The 25,160-nt window shown below is 35.4% G+C and overlaps 3 protein-coding genes across 4 annotated transcripts in view; 1 reads left to right on the forward strand and 2 right to left on the reverse strand.

The window, feature by feature from the left end:
• Positions 1-71: 71 nt before the first annotated feature.
• On the reverse strand, positions 72-1,924 carry ppp1r3g (protein phosphatase 1 regulatory subunit 3G). The gene has a single exon (XM_058765932.1). It carries the CDS (start codon positions 1,890-1,892, stop codon positions 1,071-1,073), a length of 822 nt encoding a protein of 273 aa, XP_058621915.1. The 5' UTR covers positions 1,893-1,924; the 3' UTR covers positions 72-1,070.
• A 2,684-nt stretch (positions 1,925-4,608) lies between these two features.
• On the reverse strand, positions 4,609-9,564 carry LOC131533139 (cytochrome b5). Its single transcript, XM_058765247.1, has 5 exons — positions 9,312-9,564; positions 8,451-8,579; positions 7,007-7,036; positions 6,853-6,887; positions 4,609-6,569 (listed from the first exon to the last, which is right to left on the reverse strand). The coding sequence occupies exons 1-5, from the start codon at positions 9,444-9,446 to the stop codon at positions 6,485-6,487; spliced, it is 414 nt and encodes a 137-aa protein (XP_058621230.1). The 5' UTR covers positions 9,447-9,564; the 3' UTR covers positions 4,609-6,484.
• Positions 9,565-9,689: 125 nt separating this feature from the next.
• Positions 9,690-25,160, forward strand: part of LOC131533137 (uncharacterized protein C18orf63-like) — a 57,714-nt gene continuing 42,243 nt past the window's right edge. Inside the window, exons 1-11 of one of the 2 annotated variants that reach the window (XM_058765244.1) lie at positions 9,690-9,990; positions 10,233-10,367; positions 13,029-13,107; positions 14,287-14,343; positions 15,173-15,284; positions 16,488-16,529; positions 17,347-17,423; positions 18,771-18,877; positions 18,973-19,069; positions 20,030-20,115; positions 23,731-23,914. In XM_058765244.1, the coding sequence (XP_058621227.1) occupies positions 10,234-10,367; positions 13,029-13,107; positions 14,287-14,343; positions 15,173-15,284; positions 16,488-16,529; positions 17,347-17,423; positions 18,771-18,877; positions 18,973-19,069; positions 20,030-20,115; positions 23,731-23,914 (975 nt within the window). In that variant the 5' untranslated portion in view covers positions 9,690-9,990; position 10,233. Of the gene's footprint in view, positions 9,991-10,232; positions 10,368-13,028; positions 13,108-14,286; positions 14,344-15,172; positions 15,285-16,487; positions 16,534-17,346; positions 17,424-18,770; positions 18,878-18,972; positions 19,070-20,029; positions 20,116-23,730; positions 23,915-25,160 lie in introns of both variants that reach the window. The other variant, XM_058765245.1, reaches the window with a different exon arrangement.

Here is a 25,160-nt window from a genome sequence, read left to right on the forward strand (position 1 = left end):
CTCATCTTCATGTCATTTCAATTTGTATGATTTTCTTTCTTCTGTGGAACACAAAAAGAGAATGTCCACACTGCTCTTTTCCATACAACAAAAACACATAGTAGCCTAAAGAGAGGCTGTCAAGCTTCGAAAAGGGCAAAATAAAATAAACACCATAAAGTGCCTAGTATAAAGTCTTCTGGAGTCTTTGTGTGAGTGAAAAAAAAGTCTGAAATTCATTTACACCCTGAAAAGCTTCCCCTCCTCCATAGTTCCCATATCTGATTTGCATAGTCAAAAGTGTCAAATTTCATTGGTTCTATGCTTCTTGACTTTGCTTTTGAATGGTCTGAACCGAAGGAAAATATATGGAAGCTTGGTTCCGCTACAGCATTAAAATAAATAAATAAAAAGGTAATTGTGACATTTTTTCCTCTCAAAAACTCGAGTTCTGAGAAAGAAAAACAACTGCAAGACGTAAACTCAGAATTTCTTTTCCCCCCATTTTTTTCACAGAATGAAACACAAAAAAGGAAAATATAATATCAGCTTGCATCACAATTATGACTTTTCTTAGAACTGCAAGTTCACATCTTGCAATTCTGAGTTTTCTAAAAGTTTCTGAAAGACTGATTTGTGAGATAAAAATTTGCAGTTACCTTTTTATTTTGTATTTTTTGTTCCTATGACAGAACAGTCTTCAGAAGACAAGATTTTTAGCAAATAATAACTTCAATTTCAGTTTGTTCCTTACACAAAATTATGTGATATTAGAATTTTAGAACATAACAGACAGAACATATGAACCACATTTATGGCACTTTTTTATGGCTCAACAACTCTCATCCACTTTCTATGAGCAGCTTGGACATTCTGCAAAATATCTTTCCACGAAAGAAACAACATCAAACGGGTTTGGAACAACACGAGGGTGACTAAATGATGAAAGAAATTTCTTTTCTGGTAAACTCTTTCTAGGACATGTCAATCCACTGTATATATCCTCCAGCCTTGAGCGCTGACACCTCTTTGATGGCAGTAACACCGCTCGGTGAAACGCGCAACGAATCCTTGCGTAAAAGCGCACTACTTCATATCGCGTGGAAAGCCGCGGTCTCGCTGGATGACGAGCTGTGGTACTTCAGGGAATAGTTCACCCCGTCGTTGTTGTCCCAGAACTCAGAGTTATCATCCCTCAGGTACACGGCGAAATGCACAGCAGCGCTCGGACCTAAGAAAGGAGGCGTATACATGGTGAAGGAGAAGCGCTCTCCGCGCGTCTTGTGCTCTGTGGGCACGGGGATGGCTTGCGCATCCACGAACGACAGCCAGTCGTTGAAAGTATACCTGACCCCGACCTCTCTTCTACCCATCGCCCGTATGATCCCACGGACATCAAACTGCGTGACCGTGACGCTTTCCAGCGCGACGCGGTAGCGCGTCAGCCGCGTCTCCAAGTCATCGGTGTCCACGGGCGTCTTGAACGCCGGGACCAGGTAGTCCAGAGCCAGAGAGGACTTGATGTTCACGCACAAGTCATCCATGAACTCTCGGTCCTTGTGGAGAGGGAAGCTCTTCAGCCTGGTGAAGACTTTGGCTGGAATCTGAGGATCATCGCTGGTGCTGAAGTGCTTGACGCTCTCCAGATTCAAGCCGAGCGCGTCCGCGAACTTCACGCGTTTCCTGCAGTTCTGGGAGATCTGGTGGTACAGGTTCGCCTGCTCTGGATACGCAGGTAAGGACTTGGCTCTTCTCCTGTCTTTTAGGTACTCGGGTATCTCCTCGGGTGGAAGATCATCATCGGAGTCCAGTCCGTTCTCCACCTGCTCCTCGTTCATTATGTCCATCATTCCGGGTTTGTAATCTCCGATGACAGAATGTGTCATTCCAGGAGAATCACTCCAGAGGCGCATACATGTGCGGTCATATATCCGTGGTTTGTCTAGTAATCAGTTACATGCTGGTTACGCCCACCGCTGCTGTATACTAGACAGAGAAATGGAGTGAATTCAGCGTGTCAGAGAGAGAGAGAGAGAGAGAGATGTCAACATGCGCCTCTACACGCACAACTTATTCAGTTTATGCAGGGGGAAAAAAGTAACTCTATAACGTTTCCATAAAGAGGCATTTCCTCAAGGTCAGGGGATATTTAAATCCAGGCACTCCCATCCAGATGCAAAAAGCAAGATTTTGATATATATAAATAAAATTTCTGTGTTATGTAATTCACTGATCATCTCAGAAATAGCCTAAACTAGCACATTTACACTACATACAGTACATTAAATAAACTATAAATACACCTTAATATACTCCAGATATACAGTATTTGGGTGAATCTGATGAAACCTGTAAAACCATGCGTGGGCCACACACATGTAAATCATAATGGAAAACATTTCCACATAACTGCAATGCAGCACTTTTATTTATAATTTATAAATCATTTAAAAACGTTTTTCAAATTATAGCATGACACTGCATTTGCTTATAAATAAATTAAATAAATGAATAAAGTACATGCTGTAATGTGAGAATTTATAGTGTGTATAATGTGTTATCTAATTCACTGACCATCTCAGGAATAGTGCATACCTTAAATATACAATAAATATACCTTTAATTTACACCATAATATATTTGGGTGAAAATAAATAAAAAAATGGAACAATTGGACCATTCAAATTGTTTGCATTGTGACATTATTTTAATGATTGAGCTTATTTGTTCTTTCCCTGTTTAATAATATAACATTTATTTATTTACTATAAATACCTAAAAAACATTTTCCACAATGTAACATTAAAGTCCTTTATATTTAATAATAAATAAATAAAGTACACGCTATAATGTGAAAAGTTTTTTTTTTTTTAAATGGCCTACACAACAGTTCTTGTCTTTAGATTTCATTGCTCATGCTGCATTCCAAGAGTTTTCATATGTATAACATCACTGGGATTTCTCACTTCTCGTCCGTGTGTGTGTGTGTGTGTGTTTCCTCTCACTCCACGGTCACTCAGAGCATGCTGTTCCAGAGCCGTGTGCTGCTAGTGACATATGTAACGCTTGAAGCTCTGACAGCTTAGGAACTGCTTATTAACAGACCTTAACTTCTTGTTTACTGAAGAACAGCAGCACATTCACAATCATGCCTTTGGTCTGAATATCAGCATGGCACTCGAGACCAAGTGGAAATGGATATTTAGTAAAAGTGGTTGAAATGGAAACATTTATAGTGCAGTTGGTGGAAATGGACAACTGGCGTCAGTGCAGATGTGCAGCAGAAAAGTAAACAGGCTACAAAGTGTCCACATGTGGCTCTGCTTCAGTACACCAGCTTCCTTCTGGCTGCTGTCCCATCTAATGTCCACAGGTCAGTGAGATCTTCAAAACACGCTGTTATCACAGACAAAACAAACACACTGTTACAACACCATTAATGTCCACAAAACACGAGTTCACAGATACACTTGACCTAATATGGCTTTTTATTTACTCGTTTACATGTAATGAACACAAGTTGTGTGAAGCACACAGTCCAAAGCAGATTGAAAGTAATTACAGGCTCTAAGCACAATACATGATATGATGAGGACTTATGATATTTAATATGAGAATATATATATTGGCTCTACATTTAAAGCTGTTTTATCTGTAACACACTTGGACTGAACACAACAATTTCCACATCAGATCCAAACAATGAATATGACACAAGGCCTTATAAGGAACATGAAGAGTATGAATATAAAACAAGGCTTTTGCAATGAGGTTGTAGCAGCTCTACTTCACCAGCAGATGGCAGTGTTGTAACATTTCTCGACTAAAGGTCTAACATAAATATGGTGGGCTCAAAACTATTCCCCACTTCTGAATGTCATTGCATTGGATAACGGATATCTGCACTTAAAGGAACAGTTCACTCAAAAATGAAAATCAGAAAATGCAATCATCCTGAGGCCATCCAACAGATAGATGATTTATGTTTCTTGATAGGAACAGATTTGGAGAAATGTAGCATTGCTCATCAATGGCAGTGAATGGGTGCCGTCAGAATGAGAGTCCAAACAGTTGATAAAAACACCACTCCAGTCCACTAATTCACATCTTGAGAAGCCAAAAGCTGCGTGTTTGTAAGAAACAAATCCATCATTAATATAGTATACTTTCAACTTAAAAATCATAATCCATAATAATGCTTTCTCCAGTGAAAAAGTCATCTGGTCTGAATCAGGTGTGAAATATGAACAGATTAAGCACCGCTTACAAGCCCTTTACAACAGCTCTAAACAAATACATGTATATCTGGTTGGATTTTGATGTAAGAGACAACAGGAGATGGACCGTTATTATGCATAAAAGTCCAAAGTGCCTTAATGATGGATTTGTTTCTCACAAACACACAGAACAGCAAATTTTCATTTCTGGGTGCTTTCTCTCCTTTCTCAGAGCTATAGCTTAACATTTCTGAGCCATTCACCAACAGGTCGGAAGGTGATTTTTAGTCCGTGTGTGAAATCAGTTCAATGTAATGACCATTGTACATGCATAGGTTCCTTATAAAATGTTACACTATAAAAATGCATGTGCATAATTTTGTACTGAAATAAGTTTCCAGAAAGTCACATAATCAGTTTCTTTGTTTATTGGGACACAATAAAGCTGAACGATTTGTCTGCTGCATTCAGTCAACATGACACAAAACACTGGCACACGTTACAATGTGTCATTCTCTCAGCCGTTAGCATTAGTGTGGAGCAGCACTGAAACAGCAATGAACACACACTGAAAACATCTGGAAGGATGTTTCTATGGAAAAGCTGCTTGTATCTTATATCAAGTATCTTACATTCATTTTTGTTAAACAATGAAAAAAAGGGAATGTATAAGCACCGTTCATGGTGGTACACTGATATGCATTTAAATGGCACATCAATATGTAACTTGCAACCAAAAATATGATTATAACCGTGTTTCACTTCACAACTGATAATGACATGGTGACTGCTAGCTGATTGTCTAATAAAGCACATAATTATATTTTTGGTTAGTTAGGCTGTGTACAATCACATGTTGAACGTGTCCGGTTCATATTTCACTCCAAATACAAAAGAAAAAACAGGAAATGTATAATCACAGTGTATATATATAATCAGTTAAACACAAATGACCCTAAAAACTTCATTTAATTTATTTATTGTTGTTTTTGTTTTAGTTTTTTACTTTTGATTTTGTGGATAAATATGAATATTGTCAGAACATCCAGTGAATCTGTCAGAATTGGCATATTAATGACAAAATAATTACCTGATTTTGTTAATAAACAGTAACACCTTGCATTTTATTCAGTCGTTTTTTTTTGTTGAGAATTTGTACTTTTGTATCATTTCTCTCTGATGCAACTACATTCAGCTTGCAATGACATGAACATTAATGACATCTGAAGTGAAACTAAATTATTTATTTGAGGAACAAAATGTTGTCTTTATGTATGTGATCATATTCAGTATATTCCCCACTTCAGCATGGACATTTCAACCGAATAAATGGTGTACACATAGTATTACACAACAGAAAATAATTAAGACAATCAAAACTTCATATTGAGTATGCATATTATTTAGGGGTGGGAATCTTCAGGCACTTCACGATCCGATCCGATTCCAAAACGATTCTTGATCTACATTTTTTCCCCAATTAATTCTTCTGCTGTGCAAATACATCTTTACATCTTAACCAAAATTGGAGTTTCTATGCTTTTTGTTTATAGTTGGAATCTCTGTGTGTCAGTACTGCCATCTTAAAAGTAGGGGTGTGAATCTTGGTTTCACGATTCGATTCAATTACAATTATCACCATCAACTCAATATAACGATGCGTCACATTCTCAGTGTTTAATATTACTGCACATGGCTACATTTTCATATTTGTTTTATGCAAAATTTACTTTTTTTATTATTATTATTTTTTATTATATAAGCAGGCTACTTTTTAAAACAATTACTTATTTAAAATAAGTGTTCCGAAAACCAATCGAGCTTCAGGACAAACAAAAGTCAAAGTCTGTCAGTGCACGAGTTTCATGCATCTAATAGTACTGCATTCCAAACGATATAAATGAAAGCATATCTAAAGTAAACCACGGCGGGTGGAAGCTCACGCTGTCAAGCAATGTGCACGTGTCTCACAGCGCAAATTCTGTGCAATGAAGCCCGCCTTATTTTATATTCACTCTGAAACATTCCGAATCGATTGAAGAGAGAATTGCGATGCATCGGAGAATCGATTTTTTTCTCCCACCCCTAATATTTATAACGCTAGATCTAAAATATCCTTTCATAAAAACATCTGCATATATCAGTATTTAAATCTCCAGGGATACGTGACAACAAACAGTGAAACTAACACAAAAGTTGCCTTCATTAGTAGAATCTTTATGGTAATGGGAAAACCTGAAATGGATTATGGGTACTATAGTTGTAAGCACAGCGAGAAAAACATCCCATCATGCCTCTTCTGCCGTGTATATACGGTACATCAACGTGACGATTACTGCAGCGACGGCAGGTATCAACCAGTTTGACCACCAGCTGGAACAAGAGACCAAATGGAATGTTTGGAACAAAGCACTTGGTAATTAACTTGCATTATTAATTGGAATCTTGCATTTCTGTACTACAATGGAAAGTGAAAATAAGAGAAAACAGACTCACATGATCAATCACACATCAATAAAACATGTAGCGTGTTACAAGTTAACATATCTACATTTCTTAAAAATGTCTTGAAACTTCTAGCTTTGTGTGCATTACCTTTATACAAAAACCTTGGGTTATTCTCAGGCAAAGCATTTAGTCATTCATTTGAACTTACCTTGTGCTTTCTTGTACGGTCGTTACAAGTGTTTCCTGTGAAACAGAAAACCAAATGCGTGTTTAGGTGTTTCAGTCCAAAACAAAGACACTGCAGAGTTTGTTAAAATCATAAGCATGGAAAAAAAAAAATATTTGAAAAGTGATTTACGTACTGGTGGTTTGGAAAACTTGTCCCTATCATCCTGCGAGAAATGCAGAGGAGAGGCATGAATAAAAATCACAGGCTTTTTCACACATTGACATTTTGTCAACAAAGCAAATTAATTAGCAAGTCTTACCGAGCACACAGTGACTAACACACATAAATCAGCTTTACATAGGTTGTCAAAATAACTACTAATCAGGGCGAGCAAAATTTACAATGTATATATGTACTTTATATAGCTTATCCGTAGTGTGTGTAAATATACACACATATATATATATATATACACAGTATTTACATAACTGTTCATTCTAATTTATTTAAAACAACTTTTTTCTATGGGAATATATTTTAAAATGTAATTTATTACTGTGACCAAAACTGAATTCTCAGCATCATTATTCCAGTATTTAGTGTCACCTGATCCTTCATAAATCATTCTAAAATGCTGATTTGCTGCTTAAACGTATAGTTCACCCAAAAATGAAAATGCTGTCATCATTTACTCGCTCTCAAGTAGTTCCAAACCTGTATGAATGTCTTTGTTCTGCCGAACACAAAGGAAGATATTGTACTTGAGGGCGAGTAAATGATGACAGAATTTTCATTTTTGGGTGAACTATCCCTTTAAGAAACATTTATTTGTATTATCAAATTTTAAAAATAGATCTTTTCAGGATTATTTGATGAATAGAAAAAGTTTGAAACATTATAAATATTTTACTGTCACTTTTGATCAAATTAATGCAGCGATTAAAGTATTTTAAAATATTTTGCTAAATAAAAATATTAATTTCTTAAAAACATATATTATGATTAAAGCAATTAATCTAATAAATTATACATGCGTGTGTGTTTACATTTCTATAGGTCATATTTCAAACAATTATTATTATTAATATATTTTGTATACATTACAGATCCTCCAATAGGAATAAAAACGGATTCCAGGTTATTGATAGTCTCTCAAGCCCCTCGGGTTTCATGAGATACAACTATGAATCAACAGGTCTGATGCTGTCCAGGATGAGAAATCAAAATTTTGTTGGATCATTCCCAGATATCTCTGGGGAAGTCTGTGATTTTGATTGTTGTTGTTTTTTTTTTTAATCACACAGGTTCTTATTGGCATAATGACTATTCATGCCTTTTTGTACGCCAGCGCTGACTGATGGCTGCAAAGCAGCATATGCAAAACAGCTTTTGAAAAAAACGCAAGGTGCAATTTAAAAATACAGCCACTGAGAGCTGTCTACCTTTTTAGTATTTTTTTCTACTTTCATTAGGAGTAGAAACAGAGTATATTGTGAATATGTGTTTCAATTTATTTCTCAGAAAGCACACGGGGACTTAATCAGCTGTGTTTGACACTATCTGATGTCTTAATGCTGTACCAAAAGGTCTTCTTCACAATTTTGCTCAACAATAATACTGCGTTCTGGTGGACTTACCGGATGCAGCTCTCCTATGAGCATAGAACTGGCCATCTCGCGTGCATCTGTCGAGTGGCCGACATCTTCAAAACTCTCTGTGGCATCTCCACCCGCCTGCTCTCGCAGCACCTCCTCTCCACCCGGGTGCTGTGAACACCAGCAAACACACCAGATGATCAAGTTTAAAGCAAACCCACTAATGCTTACTTATAATACCCTTTTGACCTTTGAAAACCCATAGGAAACTATCCATAAATCAGTAGAGTCATGCAACTTAAAATACCTTGCGTGCATTTTTAGATCTAGCAAGAGTAATGTTACTAGATTAGGTAGTTGTCTTCATCTAGATAATATGGAAAGAGGTGAAATGTTAGGTTAGGGTGGTTACATCATCTGTTACAGCAAGGCAGTGTGTGATGCAACTACTGCTTCCCTTCATTTAAATCTGATCAAAATTAATTAAAAAAAAAAAATAACTGTGCATTTGATCTTTAAACGAGTTATAGCAGCTTATATTAAATGTATTTCAACATGGTTATTGCACCAATGCTAATTCCACACTATTAGTTGGCAACTGTTGTAATCTCTTCGGTCCAACTTTGAGGGCACTTGGCAAAGGTCACTCCACCCTATACTTACTTTAAGCAGTGCAAACTTTTGTACTTTAGGAGTTTTGAGTTGACTTTTTAAATGTATTCATTTATAAACTCCACGCATTTGCACGTATATTTTATTCCTATACATTACACACTTCCAGTGCAAGTCCTATGCTTGTTCACACAATACAATACAAGTAATGCATGCATTGCACAACGACAATATCTTAAAGTTAAAGTTTTTTTGGCACCAAATTGTTCATTTGATTGTTTTAAAACTCACCTCCTCGAGAAACTTTGTGACGTCGTACACTTTATTATGAATGATAATCCATGTGCTTTTAAAAGAGTTCCGTTCCTCCACCTCTGACAATCGATAATATTTAACACCCTTTTCGTCTGTTTCGTTGTTTTCCATTGGTTTGTTTAAATGTGTGTTATTTGCTCGGAAGGTTACAGAAACTCTTCAAAGTTTCCTTGCGAATAGACCACTTCACGTATACTGGACTAACCAACAATTGTATTCCCAACTCACCAGGCAACGCCCATTCCGCTCAGGACGAAATCTGATTGGATGATATCACGCTGGGGTTGCCTAGCGTGTCTGTTTTGATTGGACCGAGGGCTGTCAATCAGCTCACTGGGTCATATGTTTCGGTGAAGTTGCTCACGAACTCAGCAAAAGTTCACGAAAGTTCACGAGAGCATAGTTCTCACGCAATACGGAAGCGTTGCGTTTATCGCCATCACGTTAATCTAGTGATGTCCGTTAGTCAAGATGAAGTGGGGGTTGCACTTAAAGCCATTTTAGCCGCCTGTTATTCTTGTTTAGGTGGTTCTGTCAGATAAGTGTATTGACTTGAAATACTGTCACGCGAGCCGCAATGACTCATTCTTGCCGCCAAAAGCTCGCGCTCTAGTAAAGTACCTCAGCACTTACTGTTGTATAACCTGAAACTGAGGTAAAACTAACCCTTTCTTTCTTTCTTTCTTTCTTTCTTTCTTTCTTTCGGTCAACACAATGTACGTAACGTTAATACACTTTTTCAGAGTTATAACAGAGTTTTGTCGTATCTGAGGTAATTTCTGACAGAATATGCGCACAATTTCATATTGTCTTTGGACCAAAATATTTTGTCTGATTAACCAATAATAGTTTATTTTGGTCACAGATAAGTGTTAACCCTCACAATTTTCTTTTCAGAATGAGTGGAAGTGGGACGCAGTCTTTGTTTTTCCTCAATCTTCCTGACCTGAGGAATTTATTTTGTGTAAATCTGTTCTTCCCGAACAGTTACGATGAAGCAGAGTTGAGAGACAAACAAGTGAAAACCTGCAGGTGAAAAGATAACTATAATGTGTACAGGTTATCACAAATTCGTGATTGATCTAGAAATGCTATTTATATATAACCTACACACACACACACACACACACACACACACAACACATTACACATTACAGGTAGGCTAAGTATAAACACATGTGATGAAAGGCACATAAAGTGTGATTAGACCCTTGTTGTCCTTGTTGTTAGATCTTTATATTTTGAGGTTTGATATTATATGTAGGCCCAGGGACGTGCAGAGAGTTCCTCAGGGGCAGGGGCTCAAATGTAAAAAGTGGCAACATGAGGGGGAAAAAAATATAGGTCAAAGGTTTGGATACATTACTATTTTATATTTTTGCAAGAAGTCACTTATAATCATCAAGCCTGCATTTATTTGATCAAAATTTTAATATACTTTATTAATTTACTTAATGCATTTTATGCTATGCTGATTTATTATCAATGTTGGAAGCCTGTGATACCTTTTTCAGGGTTCTTTGATTAATAAAAAGTTAAATAAGAACAGCATAACAATGTATTCTACCTTTCAAAAGCTTAAGGTCAGTATTTTTATTTTTTGTTTTTGAAAGCAATTAGTTTTTATTCAGCAAGGATTTGTTAAATTGATAGAAACAGTGATAGTAAAGATTGATTATTGTTAGAAAACATCTCTGTTTTGAATAAATGCTGTTCTTTTTAAAATTGTATTTATCAATGAACCCCAAAAAAGTATCACAGGTTCCAATAAATAAATAAAAATAAAAATAAAGCAGCACAACTGTTTCCAACATTGATAATAAATCAGCATATTAGAATGATTTCTTAAGGACCATGCATAAGAATGGAGTAATGATGCTGAAAATTCAACTTTGAATCACAGAAATAAATGATATTTTATTAAAATAGTATAAAAGTATATTAAAATAATAAACGAAAAACATTCTATTAAATTGTAATAATATTTCGCAATATTAGGCTACAGTTTTTTTCTGTATTTTTGATCAAATAAATGCAGGCTTGATGAGCATAAGACACTTTCATAATGCTGCATAATTATCAAAAATGGTAAGATGATAAAGTTCTTTCACGTCACCATTTCGCCAGCCTACACTTCACATAATAGGCCTGTAGGTGGCACTTGGGCTTAAATAACTATGATAGTTTCATCAAATAGTGAACGGTGTATGTCATACATAAATATAAGTGAACTGAATAGCCTACTGATTACCATTACTGCGACTTTTGGTGCTGCACGGTTTTGCGCCGTGCTTTTGTAGTCATTTAGCATCAATTTTCCCAGCGATGTAATTTGATTTATAAAATGAGACAAACCACAGATCCAGATCGCTCCACAAATAAGCTCGTCTGTCCCATGTAATTTTCAACCGATTTATGAATACGAACGGAAAATAACCGCTCCACTTCACATTATTGTCCAATGAAATGTGAACTTCTTGTGCCAGATCATGATTGGCTGGTGTATTATACATGATAAACGGGCATTGATGAATTATGTAATATTCTAAAATATATAATATATGGATTTTTTATTAAATCGACACACTAGCTTTGATTATTGATGAAAAATGTTTAAAATATTGTTTGGTTTATTTTCTCCTTCCGTCGACCCATAGGCAATCACTGAGAGAACCATATATGGCTCGAGAGCCTCGGTTTCTGAACAGACTGGAATATCAGTCGAGCAAAACACACGCATCCCATAACTACGCCTCAGATTGACAGATATGTAAAAATAAACAGGAATTTTCCGACTTTTGAGCAAATAGTTACTGTTTTGTACAAATTGTCATGTTAATTAGAATTCAAATGCATTTTGTTTTATTGACCAATATCATTGCTATTTGTCAGAGAGGGGCACTTTTTAATAATTTTGAAAAAGGGCAGGGGCTCAAGCCCCCTTCTGCACGTGCCTGTGTAGGCCTACCTTTTGACTACCTTACTCGATTTTTTTAACTGCTTGAAACATTGGTTAAACTATTTATTTCCTTTGGAGATTTTATGGCTTTTTCTCATATAGGGCCATGAATGTGCATGCAAAGTTTAGACACACAGATGTGATTTGGAAAGGCTGTACTAAAACATGCTCGGGTTTCATGCAATTCACCAAAAATCAGCACTTTGAGAAAAAAAACAAGAAAAAAGAAAGAACCAGACATAAAAAGGCAGAGGTTATCTATACCAAGTGCAAATAGGGATAATTACTATTTGCAAAAATAAATAAATATTTTTTTAAGTACAAATGATACTATACTATTTATACTTAGTTGTTGTTTTGTGCCCCTCAATGTGCAAATAGTCACTACAAGTAGGCCTAAAAACCCAATAATAATTAGATTTTTTAATATAGAAGAAGTTCATAATTTATTACTTTTATATTATATATCTCTTACAAGCTGCAATAGGTTTTATGTATTTTTCAAAACTTTTCTGTGTTTTTTATATTGTTGATTTTTGGCGAATGGAAACCAATGGACCCCCAACACAAAAGTGGTACCCGGATTTTTTAACACAACAGCAGGGTTAATTATATAAAACATTACACTACTGCTTCAGCCTGTGAAATCAGCTGAACAGAGCTGTCTAGAATGAATCCAGATTATTATTATCTTGACCTCTGAAGTGTCAAAGCCTTTTCCCTCTGTCTTTTAGGGAGCTTGTTCTCTTGCATTCAGACATTGTTGCTTCTCCTGTGTTGGGCCAATTTGGGGGCATCACTGTTATTATGACTGTAAGTATGATATATTTTGTGATATTAGTTATACTTACAGCCAGCTTTAAATTGAGAAAAAAAAAAGTTTTTTTAAATAATTATTAATAATTAATAATTGTCCTGTGACCTTAGAAAGTAGACCAGCCTGCTTTATATCTCACAGTTCACGCTGAAAATTGCAAGATATAAAAGTAATTGTGACATAAAAAGTCTCAATTACCTTTTTATTTTTCATTTTATTCCATGACTGAAAAAAGTTAAAATTCTGAGAAAAAGTGACTGAATTGCGAGATAAAAAGTCACAAGTACCTAGCTTCCATAGATTCACGATGTATGCAGGCAGAAATAAGGCTGAAGAAATATTTATTGTTTAGTACACCTAGCAGCCATAATTATTTGTCTCTCAGTTGTATTCCTACATACAGTACATAAAAGGCAAGTTCTCTTGCTCATAAAATTGTTTTCAATAAAATTTAACATAATTATATTTAAATATGATTTGAATTAACGCCAAAATGAATTATCTAAAAAAAGTCCATCTCACTCAAAACATTTATGATTTATATTGCTTTTCCTGTCCAAACATGTTCTTCTTTTTCCCTCAGTGTTCGTGATATGTGCATCACCTTGCGTGCATGTGCACCTGTCAGTGAAGTTTATGTTGTTGCATATGCGTGACTTTTCATCTGAGGGTGCCTGTGTGTGTGCGTGTCAGCACAGCTCGTGCAAAGGCATGTCCCGTGCAAAGCAAAATATTTGAGGCACATTCCACACACTCCGTCATCTCCTTTCCTGTCCTGAACTAAGGCCAATTAAATCAGCACTGCACACAGTGTGTCAAAAGCAGCTAACAAGATGCCTGTGATACCTTCAGTAGCGCCTTTGATTTGAATCTGATGCACATTTACAAATGTTGTGAATGTGCTGTCAGACTTTAGTGGGTTCACTGGTGAATAATTGACTATGTTGTTCTTATGTAACTTCCATGGCTTTTGTACGTGTGTAGCCAAAAGGAGAAAGGCGACGTGCCTTTGTATCGATGCAACTCAATGAAATGACTGAATGAAGTTCTGAATGAAGTTTTGTGTGTTTCACTAGATCACTAGCTTTGGTCAGTGTTTGATGTAGTAGCCTAAACGTGCTATTTTTGTTTAACTATCCATTCTGATTCTCTTTGTTCCCTGCACTTTTTCTTAGATTGCATTTTACAAGAGCGGTATCATCCAGGATTTTGCACAGAAACATGGTCTACAGGTTAGTTTAAAGAAAGAGAATCTATCTTGTTTGTCCAGAAAAACGTCTCAAATACCTGTTGCTCCATGAGTTCAGTCTGACCCTACACTATTTGACTGGCCTGAAATGTGTCTCCACTGCATCAAAACATACACTATAGTTCAAAAGTATGGGATCAGTAAGATTTTTTTTTTAACGTTTTTGAAAGTCTCCTTCAATAAACATAACCAAGACTGGATTCATTTGATCAAAAATACAATAAAAACAATAAAATTGTGAAATACTATTATTATTAAAAATAATTGTTGTCCTATATGAATATATTGTAAAATATAATTCATTAATGTGATGCAAAGCTAAATTTTCAGCAACATTACTGCAGTCTTTAATGTTACATTATCCTTCAAAAATCATTCTAATGTGCTGATTTGCTGCTTAAGATACATTTCGTATTATTGCCATCAGTCAAAAAGATGGATTCAAATACAGCTGTTTAATATGTATGTGGAAGCTGTGATATTTAAATATTCAAAAGAACAGCATTTATTTTGAATGCATATATATGAGCAAATGTCAAATTCTACAGTAGATAGTAAATAATTATTTAAAATATTGAACAGTTATAAATGACTGCAGAATTGAAGGAATTAAAAAAAAAAAATGTTAAGACTCAGGTTGCATTGCAAAACATAAGACCTGTATCTGATTTAGGACCACAAATGCTAGAATCGAAAAGATCAGATTTCATGTGAGTTGTGCTATTCACACTGTTATGAATAAACAGATCTGAGTACGGTATGGGCCACTTTTGCCTAACATAGCATTTGTGCTGTTTCGTATTGTCTTGTAGCTCACACCTTCTCAAAGGGTATATCCTGCCATTCTGCAGACATGTTTGTCTTATTCGGTGACTGCTAGACTGGCCCCTAAATGGAACAAAGCAGGGCAATATCTAATAGCAGGTGAGGGGCAATATCCCAGAGTCAGTATACTTGCAAGAGCCTGAAACATTTCCATGTTTTAAATCAAGCTGAATTTTGCCTGTGCATGGTACACAATTATTGCTCACTGAATGTGAAGGCAGTCATTCACTAGTGTAGACTGAGGGTAAAGTTCACTTTGTGGCTTATTTAGCTGGTGTGTAAACTGTCGCTTCACCTTGAGCCTTCTTTCTAGTACAGGCATGAGTAATTCATTGAGTCTAAGACTGGATGATCCTTTCATCTTTACTGAGCTAATATTTTTATTGCCTTGGCTGAAGGTCAGCATGTGTTAGCTCATCCCAGTTTAATAGAAATGAGCACACATTATCACTGTGCCAGTTTAACGTGCCATAATTACAGTTACTAATTAAAGTAATTCTAATTAATTTGGAAAGTATGTGTGATGCTTATAATCAAGAGTCAATTAGAAGGTCGTTCACTATTGTTTGATGGGTATTAAAAAAATACATGCGCAAGTTAAAATGAGTGCGTGATAAGATAATCAGACCGTTTGATGGCCTTGTGTTGGAGGCCGTGCCTTGAAAAAGTGTGTGGTGCCGTCCTTGAGCTCAGCTAAAGCTGCGTTCATGGCTCTCAGAAGTATTTGGAGTTCAATATCAGAGATAATTTACTATAATTACATATTTCGGTCCCACTTTATATTAGGTGGCCTTAACTACTATGTACTTACATTTAAATTAATCATTTGGTACAATGCACTTATTGTGTACATACATGTTTTTACATTGTACTTATATTTTTTAAAATACCTATATGTAATTACATCTGTAATTAATTTCTGTAATTACATTTATAATGATCCATCCCTTACACCTTAACCCACCCTTAAACCTACCCATACCACCAAACCTGTCCCTAACCTACCCGTATCCCCCTCAATAGCAGCAAAAGTGTTTTGCAATACAATATGACCACAATAAGTACATTGTACTTATTTTTTCATGTAAGTACATAGTAGTTAAAGCCACCTAATATAAAGTGTGACCCATCTTTCTTAGTAAATATGATAGTTCTTTAAAACACGTCATCAAAAATTTTTCTTAATGATCTTACCAGATTGCAACACTCCCCCATCACATAGCATTTAATGAATTACACAGAAATCTCAATGCAGTTTGTTTCATCATCTTAGAGTAACAATGACTTTTCCTTCTTTCCCAGAAAAAGATTTCCTCAGTGACTCTGGAAAACTCAATGCGGTTGGTAGGTGGGAGGCGTCTGTATACTTTGGCAAGATACACTGCCATTTGTATTTGCACTGCTAGACTGTGATTTATTCTTGATCGCAGGCAAGGAGTGACTAAGGTGGTTGAGTACTTGTATAAAAAAAAACATTTAAATGTATTTCTAATAGTGAAAACAATATATTTTCAATATCTGCTGTTTTGCTCACTGTTAGCTCATTATGTACAGTACTCCTTTTTCTTTATCCTAGAATCATTTGTGACCCTGGAGCACAAAACCAGTCTTAAGTCGCTGGGGTATATTTGTAGGAATAGCCAAAAATACACTGTATGGGTCAAAATGATCGATTTTTATTTTATGCCAAAAATCATTAGGATATTAAGTAAAGATCATGTTCCATGAAGATATTTTGTAAATTTATTACTGTAATTGTATCAAAACTTAATTTTTTGATTAGTAATATGCATTGCTAAGAACTTCATTTGGACAACTTTAACGGCGATTTTCTCAATATTTAGATTTTTTTGCACCCTCAGATTCCAGATTTTCAAATAGTTGTATCTCGGCAAATATTGTCCGATCCTAACAAACCATACATCAGTGGAAAGCTTATTCAGCTTTCAGATGATTATAAATCTCAATTTGACGCTTAAGACTGGTTTTGTCGTCCAGGGTCACATTTGTTCTTTTGGAGTCACATATTAAGCCACAGTTTATCACGTTGCGTTCTACCCTAAAGCCTGGATGACTTTCACAGTTCACTGATGTCAGACAGATGTTTTCTCAATCTTACTCACTCGTGCTAACATCCATACTGTTGTATATTGATTCACAGTGCTTGAGCTGAGTATCACTGAGACTCAATTGTGTGTCAGTGTGGAAGCCAACACAGTCAGACTTCCTCCAGCTGTGGTAAGAATTCAAACACCTCCAGCCTGCTTTCACAAGCTCCAGTCTAGCCTCTTATGGCCTATGAACCAGTTTACTGCCGTTGTCATGCATTACGTATTTGCCTCAGTTCATGTCCTGTGCCTTAGTCAGTTATCTACCTTACGTCAACCTGATTGTGCCGAGTGGACAGGAGAAGGAAAAGCTTTTGATTCGGCTGACTAGCTGCACCCAAGTGGTGTGCTTGTTTGTTATATTCATTTTGTTGTAACAAGATTATTTAACCATTATTGTAAACTGTTTAGTATATGACAAATTTGCATTTAAATAATATGTATACATGAAGTACATGTGCATAAAAAGGAATCATTATTCATAATCGATTTACACAAATGTTATGAATATACTAAAATACATCTAATAAATTGATGAGGTAAGTTAAATGTTAATTTAAACTATTTGCATATGAAATATAAATAAATCATTGCAAATATAAATCATATATAATAATTTCAGTAATGAATTCTATGTATATTTTAGTATATTCATTACAAACATATTCATGTTTAAATATATGTGGACCACAAAACCAGTCATAAGTAGCTCTGGTATTTTTGTAGCAATAGCCAAAAATACATTGTATATGTCAAAACGTAATTTTTGTTTAGTAATATACATTGCTAAGAACTTAATTTGGACAACTTTAAAGGCAGTTTTCTCAATATTTAGAGTTTTTTGCACCCTCAGATTTTATTGTACAAATATTGCCCTATCCTAACAAACAATACATCAATGGAAAGCTTATTTATTCAGCTTTCATATGATTTATAAATCTCTATTTCACAAAATTGACCCGTATGACTGGTTTTGTGGTTGACGGTCACATATAATAATGCATTTCTACTTTTTGCATATATAGCTATGATACATATATCATATATTTCAGGGGTGGTGAACCTGCCGTAGCCCTGCAGAGTTCAGCTCCAACCCTAATTAAAACTCACCTGCCTGTAGCTTCCTAGTAACTGTTCAGACCTTGATTAGCTTGTTCAGGTGTGTTTGATTAGGGTTGAAGCAAAACTCTGCAGGGCTGCGGCTCTCCAGCACCGACGTTCACCACCCCTGATATATTTGCATAAAATCATTTGGTAAATTATTTTATTTTAAGTAGTCATTATACTTTAATAATAAGGTAAGTTATTTTATTTTAACAAATAGCTGTTAACACATTATTAAAATAATAAATGGCATAAATGAGATCAGTTATTCACAGTAAGACATGAACTATAGTCAAAGTTGTATCGGATTGCAATATTTCTTGTTCCTGTTTTCTTGTGTGGTGTTAATTTATGCTTGTCTGTCTTCTGCAAGATACATGATTTTGATATTCCTGCTCCTGTGGTGAAAAAGTTCCTCCACACTAATGATGTTGTGCTGGATACACTCATGCCAAATAATTGGTGCCACGTTCTGCCAAGGTGTGTGTATGTGCAAATAGACTGCTTAATACCAATCCTTTTCCTTCATTGTTTTCTCTCTCTCTCTCTCTCTGTGTGTGTGTGTGTGTGAACAGTATGAAGAAAGGCCAAATCATTAGCATCAGTCGCAGGATTCCACAGGAAAGCCCATTCCAATCTTACATGGAGTTTCAAAAGCACTGGAACAACATGGTAAACAGTACCACCTGAAAAAAATAATAGTGCACACCTCTCCACAATAAGCCCCATAATTTATTTCATGTCTGTAGCACAAGTGGTGTTCAGTTTTTGCTTGTAAACAGTGCTTGATCTGTGCAGATTTCTCTCCTGATTCAGACAGGTAGACCTTTTTTCTGGAGAATCGATATTATGAAGACCAGTTTGAGGTTAAAATGTCTTGAATGGTTTGTTTATTCTGAACACACAGCTTTTCACTTGACAAGACGTTAATTTTCGGACTGGAGTTGTGTGGGTTACTTGTGAGTTATTGTGATTTATGCATCATAATTCATTCCCAACAAATTCAGAACAGTTCTCACAAGCAATTTACAGATCATTAGAGAGTTTCAGGGTTTTTGATTTATTCACAGGGCTGCACTCAAATACAACAACATGGCTTGATATTTAATGGTGTCCCAGTGTCTGACGCAGCTTTTGTTGCTTACAGTTTGTAAATTAACCATCATCCTGGTGCTAGATTGCTGAGACTCTGGAAGTGTTGCACTCTCTTGCCAGTCTGTGAATGTGTGTTTGCACATACAAGACTGTGTGTGTGTGTGTGTGTGTGTGTGTGTGTTTTCAGCACTCTGATCCACTTCTGTTTGGTTTAGAGGTCACAATGTAACCTTTGATCACAAACAGACTCAGTCGTGGGGCTTAGCTTTATCAAACAAAATTTGTATGTATGTGCAGACATGCACGATTACCCGTTTATATTGTATACACACCATCTGTTTAAACCTAAATCACATCCAAATATTTAGTTTGAAAGTGCTAGCTTGCTTACAAATATACACAAACACCGACAAACGCAAGATAATTTGCCCATTAAAAAACTTTTACTTAATGTCACTGTATTAATGTTCCTGTCTCTCTGTAACTCTCAGTCTAGCTCTTCTGTCTGTCTCTTTAACTGTTTCTCTCTTGGTTTAGTATGGATATCAGCTGCCCTCAGTAAGTGAAGAGGAAGTCGTCTACTGCAGTGTGTACTTTAAACCAATAGGTGAAAAGCTGTTCACGTATCCTTTAGTAAAGGTTTTAGTTAATGGTCGCTTCCCTCGACTATTTGCTCTCAGTAAAATGGTACAATCTTGTCCAAAACAACAATATATGATCTTTTTGTGCTTGTGCTCCATTTACAGCATCACACTTTTAATTTGATCATCAATCAGAAGGCATTTTTGCTAGAAAAATAAATTGTTTTTCAGACATAAATTATATTGCTGGTTTACAAATTGAATGTGAATAGTGGTACAGCAGACTGTGTTGATTGACATTCATGCAACATGATAATGACACCTAGTGGACATGATGAGATGGGTTGTACTCTTCAGAATGTACAGACTGCAGAACTTGCATCACATGCTGTGCTACAGTATGTACACTGAACACTGCCAACATGTGAAACAGTTTGCATTATGCAACATTTCAAACGTTAGTATGATACATTGTTGCCACATGACCTTATTGCATTGCATTAATTTCAATGTACAATTATCCTCTCAATGGTTACATGGTTATTTTAAAAATATTACTCCAATTTTGGGAAAATGCTGATGGCAGTACAATTAAATGATGGGTCAAGAATCGGATGTTAGAAATGATTTATTCTGGTTGCTACATAAATAGAAGGTCAAGTGCTTTTAAAAAGTCTTAGCAAAGCTGCATTTATTTTATCAACGATACAGTAAAAACAGTAATATTGTGAAATATTATTCCAATTTAAAATAACTGTTTTCTATGTTAGTCTATTTTAAAATGTAATTCATTCCTGTGGTGTAAATGTGTATTTTTATCATCATTATTCCAGTCTTCAGTGTCACAATTAGGGTTGGGTACCGTTCACATTTGAACCGGTATCGGTACGTACCGGTACCTGAAATTGCACCGGTACCCAACGGTACCTTTTTTCGGTACTTTACTCTCTCTGTGTAATAACAAAAACATTTATTTCAGTGAAAAAATAAGTCCAAAACTCTCAATTTCAACATTTTTAACAATAGGGCCCTAGAATTTTTTTTTTCTTCCAGACATTTTTGGGTTTTATTTTTTCTGATAATCAAATGAAGACATTAAACATTTATTTATTTTTAATCATATGAAAATGAAACCATTTTATTTTTTGGCAAACAAACAGAGGTTTACTGTTAAAATTAATACATGGTAGAAAAATTGTGTGAATATTCCTTTAAAAAAAGTTCTAATAATAATTGTATTTTTTTTCCACAATTAAGTTATTAATGTGGTTGTAATTATTTTTTTCATTTAATTGTTTTATTTAATTTTTTCAGTAAGTGGAATATATAAAGATGTACATTATACAGTACAAAAGTAATACAAGAGCAATATATTTCTGTTACGTGTTAAACCGCACTTTTATTTTGACAGGTTGCCGTGAAGTGTGTGTGTACAATATAATATGCTGGTTTTCTCAAATGTAATGGTAAAATTCTCATGAAGTGACTCTAACAGCCTGTAAGTTCATGTTGTGAGATGCAGAGTTCACGTGTGCTTCAGTATTTGTGTAGTAAACGAAACCGCGTCTCCGCCATTCATACATACCGAGGATAACGGAACATGCAGGATTCATATTTAAACCGTCTTTTGCTTTTAATATTCGCATACACTAGGCATTCCGCTATAGAGTAAATTCGGTCTTATGAATGGACTCCGTATCCTGTCCGCGTCTTCTCGGAAACCATGACCCTAGAAATTTAAGCACACGTCAGAACATTTCGGTTTGCCCTCTGTGTTGTGTTTTAAAGAGTTGTAGTGGTGACATCATCTCTCTCTCTCTCTCTCTCTCTCTCTCTCTCTGTCTGTCTCTCTCTCTCTCTCTGTTAGTCTATTTTAAAATGTAATTTATTCCTGTGGTGTAAATGTGTATTTTATCATCATTATTCCAGTCTTCAGTGTCACAATTAGGGTTGGGTACCGTTCACATTTGAACCGGTATCGGTGCAGTACCGGTACCTGAAATTGATGCCGGACTCTCTCTGTGTAATAACAAAACATTTATTTCAGTGAAAAATAAGTCCAAAACTCTCAATTTCAACATTTTTAACAATAGGGCCCTAGAATTTTTTTTCTTCCAGACATTTTTGGGTTTTATTTTTCTGATAATCAAATGAAGACATTAAACATTTATTTATTTTTAATCATATGAAAATGAAACCATTTTATTTTTGGCAAACAAACAGAGGTTTACTGTTAAAATTAATACATGGTAGAAAAATTGTGTGAATATTCCTTTAAAAAGTTCTAATAATAATTGTATTTTTTTCCACAATTAAGTTATTAATGTGGTTGTAATTATTTTTTCATTTAATTGTTTTATTTAATTTTTCAGTAAGTGGAATATATAAAGATGTACATTATACAGTACAAAAGTAATACAAGAGCAATATATTTCTGTTACGTGTTAAACCGCACTTTTATTTTGACAGGTTGCCGTGAAGTGTGTGTGTACAATATAATATGCTGGTTTTCTCAAATGTAATGGTAAAATTCTCATGAAGTGACTCTAACAGCCTGTAAGTTCATGTTGTGAGATGCAGAGTTCACGTGTGCTTCAGTATTTGTGTAGTAAACGAAACCGCGTCTCCGCCATTCATACATACCGAGGATAACGGAACATGCAGGATTCATATTTAAACCGTCTTTTTGCGTTTTAATATTCGCATACACTAGGCATTCCGCGCTATAGAGTAAATTCCGGTCTTATGAATGGACTCCGTATCCTGTCCGCGTCTTCTCGGAAACCATGACCCTAGAAATTTAAGCACACGTCAGAACATTTCGGTTTGCCCTCTGTGTTGTGTTTTAAAGAGTTGTAGTGGTGACATCATCTCTCTCTCTCTCTCTCTCTCTCTCTCTCTCTCTCTGTCTGTCTCTCTCTCTCTCTCTCTCTGTCTCTCTCGTAAGCGCCCAAATGCGTTCTCAGGTACCGAAATGTGGTACCGAATGATTTGGTGTGAATCGATACTCGGTAGTACCGACGCAATTCGGTCGGTACCCTTAAAAGTACCGAGTTCGGTACCCAACCCTAGTCACAATATCTTTCAGAAATCATTCTGATATCCTGATTTGTTGCTCAAGAAACTATTTTAGCTGCTTCATATTTTTGTGGAAACCATGAAACTTTTTTTGGGGTATAATTGACTAGAAAAAAAAGAGCATTTATTAGAATTAGAAAATTTTGTAATATTTTAATTGACATTACTGTCACTGAAAATATTTTTTTCTTTTATTAAAAAAAAAAGCAAACGTTTAAACAATACCGTACTTAAAGAAAATCTGCATGCTGTACTCAGTATACATGCTCTATACTGAAGGGATAGTCAGAGCAGACTTCATCTGTGTTTCATCCCAGTGCAATGAGTCCCAGAACACAATTCCCAAACAAGTTTCTCATTATTAATATTATATAACCCCCATTTTCACACTTGTGCTGGATCTCTGCACATAATGAATCAGGTCTGCACTTACATCACACGTTGCGGGGACAAAGATAAATAAACCAAACATTTTTAATCATCCCGTGTTTGGATCTTGTTTGTTTATAACTGCATAGTTTTTTTTGTTTTTGTTTTTTTTTCTATGTTGGCAATAAATATCCTTGACTTCCTGCTCAGATATCCATTGTGCTGCATCCGCATTCAACCGGTACAGTGCTTTCCCAGAGTGGACCTGCAGGGGGTGCTGGGAACCTTCGTATCAGATCTGCAGGCCGGACTGGAGAATGTGTGCGGTTTTTCAGTGCGGATGACCTCCAAGCCTTGCTACTACAGCTATGAACTGAACAGACCAGACACTCAGGTACTGCACACACACATACACATACACACACACACACACACACACACACACACACACACACACACACACACGTGTCCATAAACACAAACATGCTGTCACTCAGCGTAATCTCCTGCTGATAGCAATAAAGTAGCAATCAATTGGATTTGACATCAAGTACTGCATTCTGCTGCTTAGTATTACTTCTGGCATTTCCCAATTTGTTATGAATATGCTCATCTGCAGCACAGATGAAACTTGATATGTTGCTTTATGGATGTTCCAAAACTATTGAGATGCATGTGTTATCCAGATTTTACAAACAAGCGGATTATGCAGACAGTAGAAATCCCTTTTTAAATGAAATTAGAAACATGGTTTGCAGGCATTAAATACTTTTGGAAAGCTGCCATGTCGACTGGTGTGGCATGCTATTCTCAATATAAAACAAATTATTTGATACCGCATGTTGTTTTTTCTTTATTATTATGTATGCAGCTTTTATGGCTTGATTTAAAAAAAAAAAAAAGACCAGTTACAGACAGATGATATGTTGGAGCATTTTCATATTTTATTAATAAAAATAAAATATTTAAAATCATTAAAATATTAATGGACCTGCAGTAGATTACTTATTGTATAGCACATTTTCTTACTATTATGTATGCAGCTTTGATGACCTGATTTAATTTATTTGTCAAACCACAATTAGAATTTAGTAAAAATGTTTAAAAATGTGATTAAATATATTATAATTGTAATAAATTAAAATAAATGGTGATCAGTTACAGGCAGATGATATGCACATTCTCTTTTACAATCTATGTTGGAGCAATTCCATATTTTATAAATAAAAATGAAATATTTAAATGTATTAAAATTTAAATGGACCTGCAGTAATTATTTCTTTGAAAAAAAAATATATATAACACCTGTGTCTAGCCACACTTTTGGAGTTCATTTATTATATACATTTAAATCTTCATTTATAACTAAATTTATTTTGTAAAGCAAATTTTCTTAATTATGCATGCAGCCTTGATGGCCTGATTTAGAATCTAGTAAATGTGATTAATTATGGTGAATAAATTAAAAGAAATCTTGGCCAGTTTCAGATAGATGATCAGCATGTTCCCTTTTACTCCCATATAAATCTGTAATGTTGATGCTGATTGAAGTCCTTGGACATGTAATACATCAACCGCCTACGTAAGTGATCAAAAGAGACAGCATCTCAAAACACTTCACTGCACATGCAATGCTTATT

Source organism: Onychostoma macrolepis, chromosome 24 (assembly GCF_012432095.1).
Source record: "Onychostoma macrolepis isolate SWU-2019 chromosome 24, ASM1243209v1, whole genome shotgun sequence".
Taxonomy (NCBI): Eukaryota; Metazoa; Chordata; class Actinopteri; order Cypriniformes; family Cyprinidae; genus Onychostoma; species Onychostoma macrolepis.

Bases quoted from the DNA above. Each gene is read 5' to 3' on its own strand.
- LOC131533139 (XM_058765247.1), bottom strand. From the start codon at position 9,446: ATGGAAAACAACGAAACAGACGAAAAGGGTGTTAAATATTATCGATTG. The intron at 8,580-9,311 runs GTGAGTTTTAAA...TGGTGTTCACAG, and splicing joins TCACAAAGTTTCTCGAGGAG to CACCCGGGTGGAGAGGAGGT. The intron at 7,037-8,450 runs GTAAGTCCACCA...CATTTCTCGCAG, and splicing joins TCATAGGAGAGCTGCATCCG to GATGATAGGGACAAGTTTTC.
- ppp1r3g (XM_058765932.1), bottom strand. From the start codon at position 1,892: ATGCGCCTCTGGAGTGATTCTCCTGGAATGACACATTCTGTCATCGGA.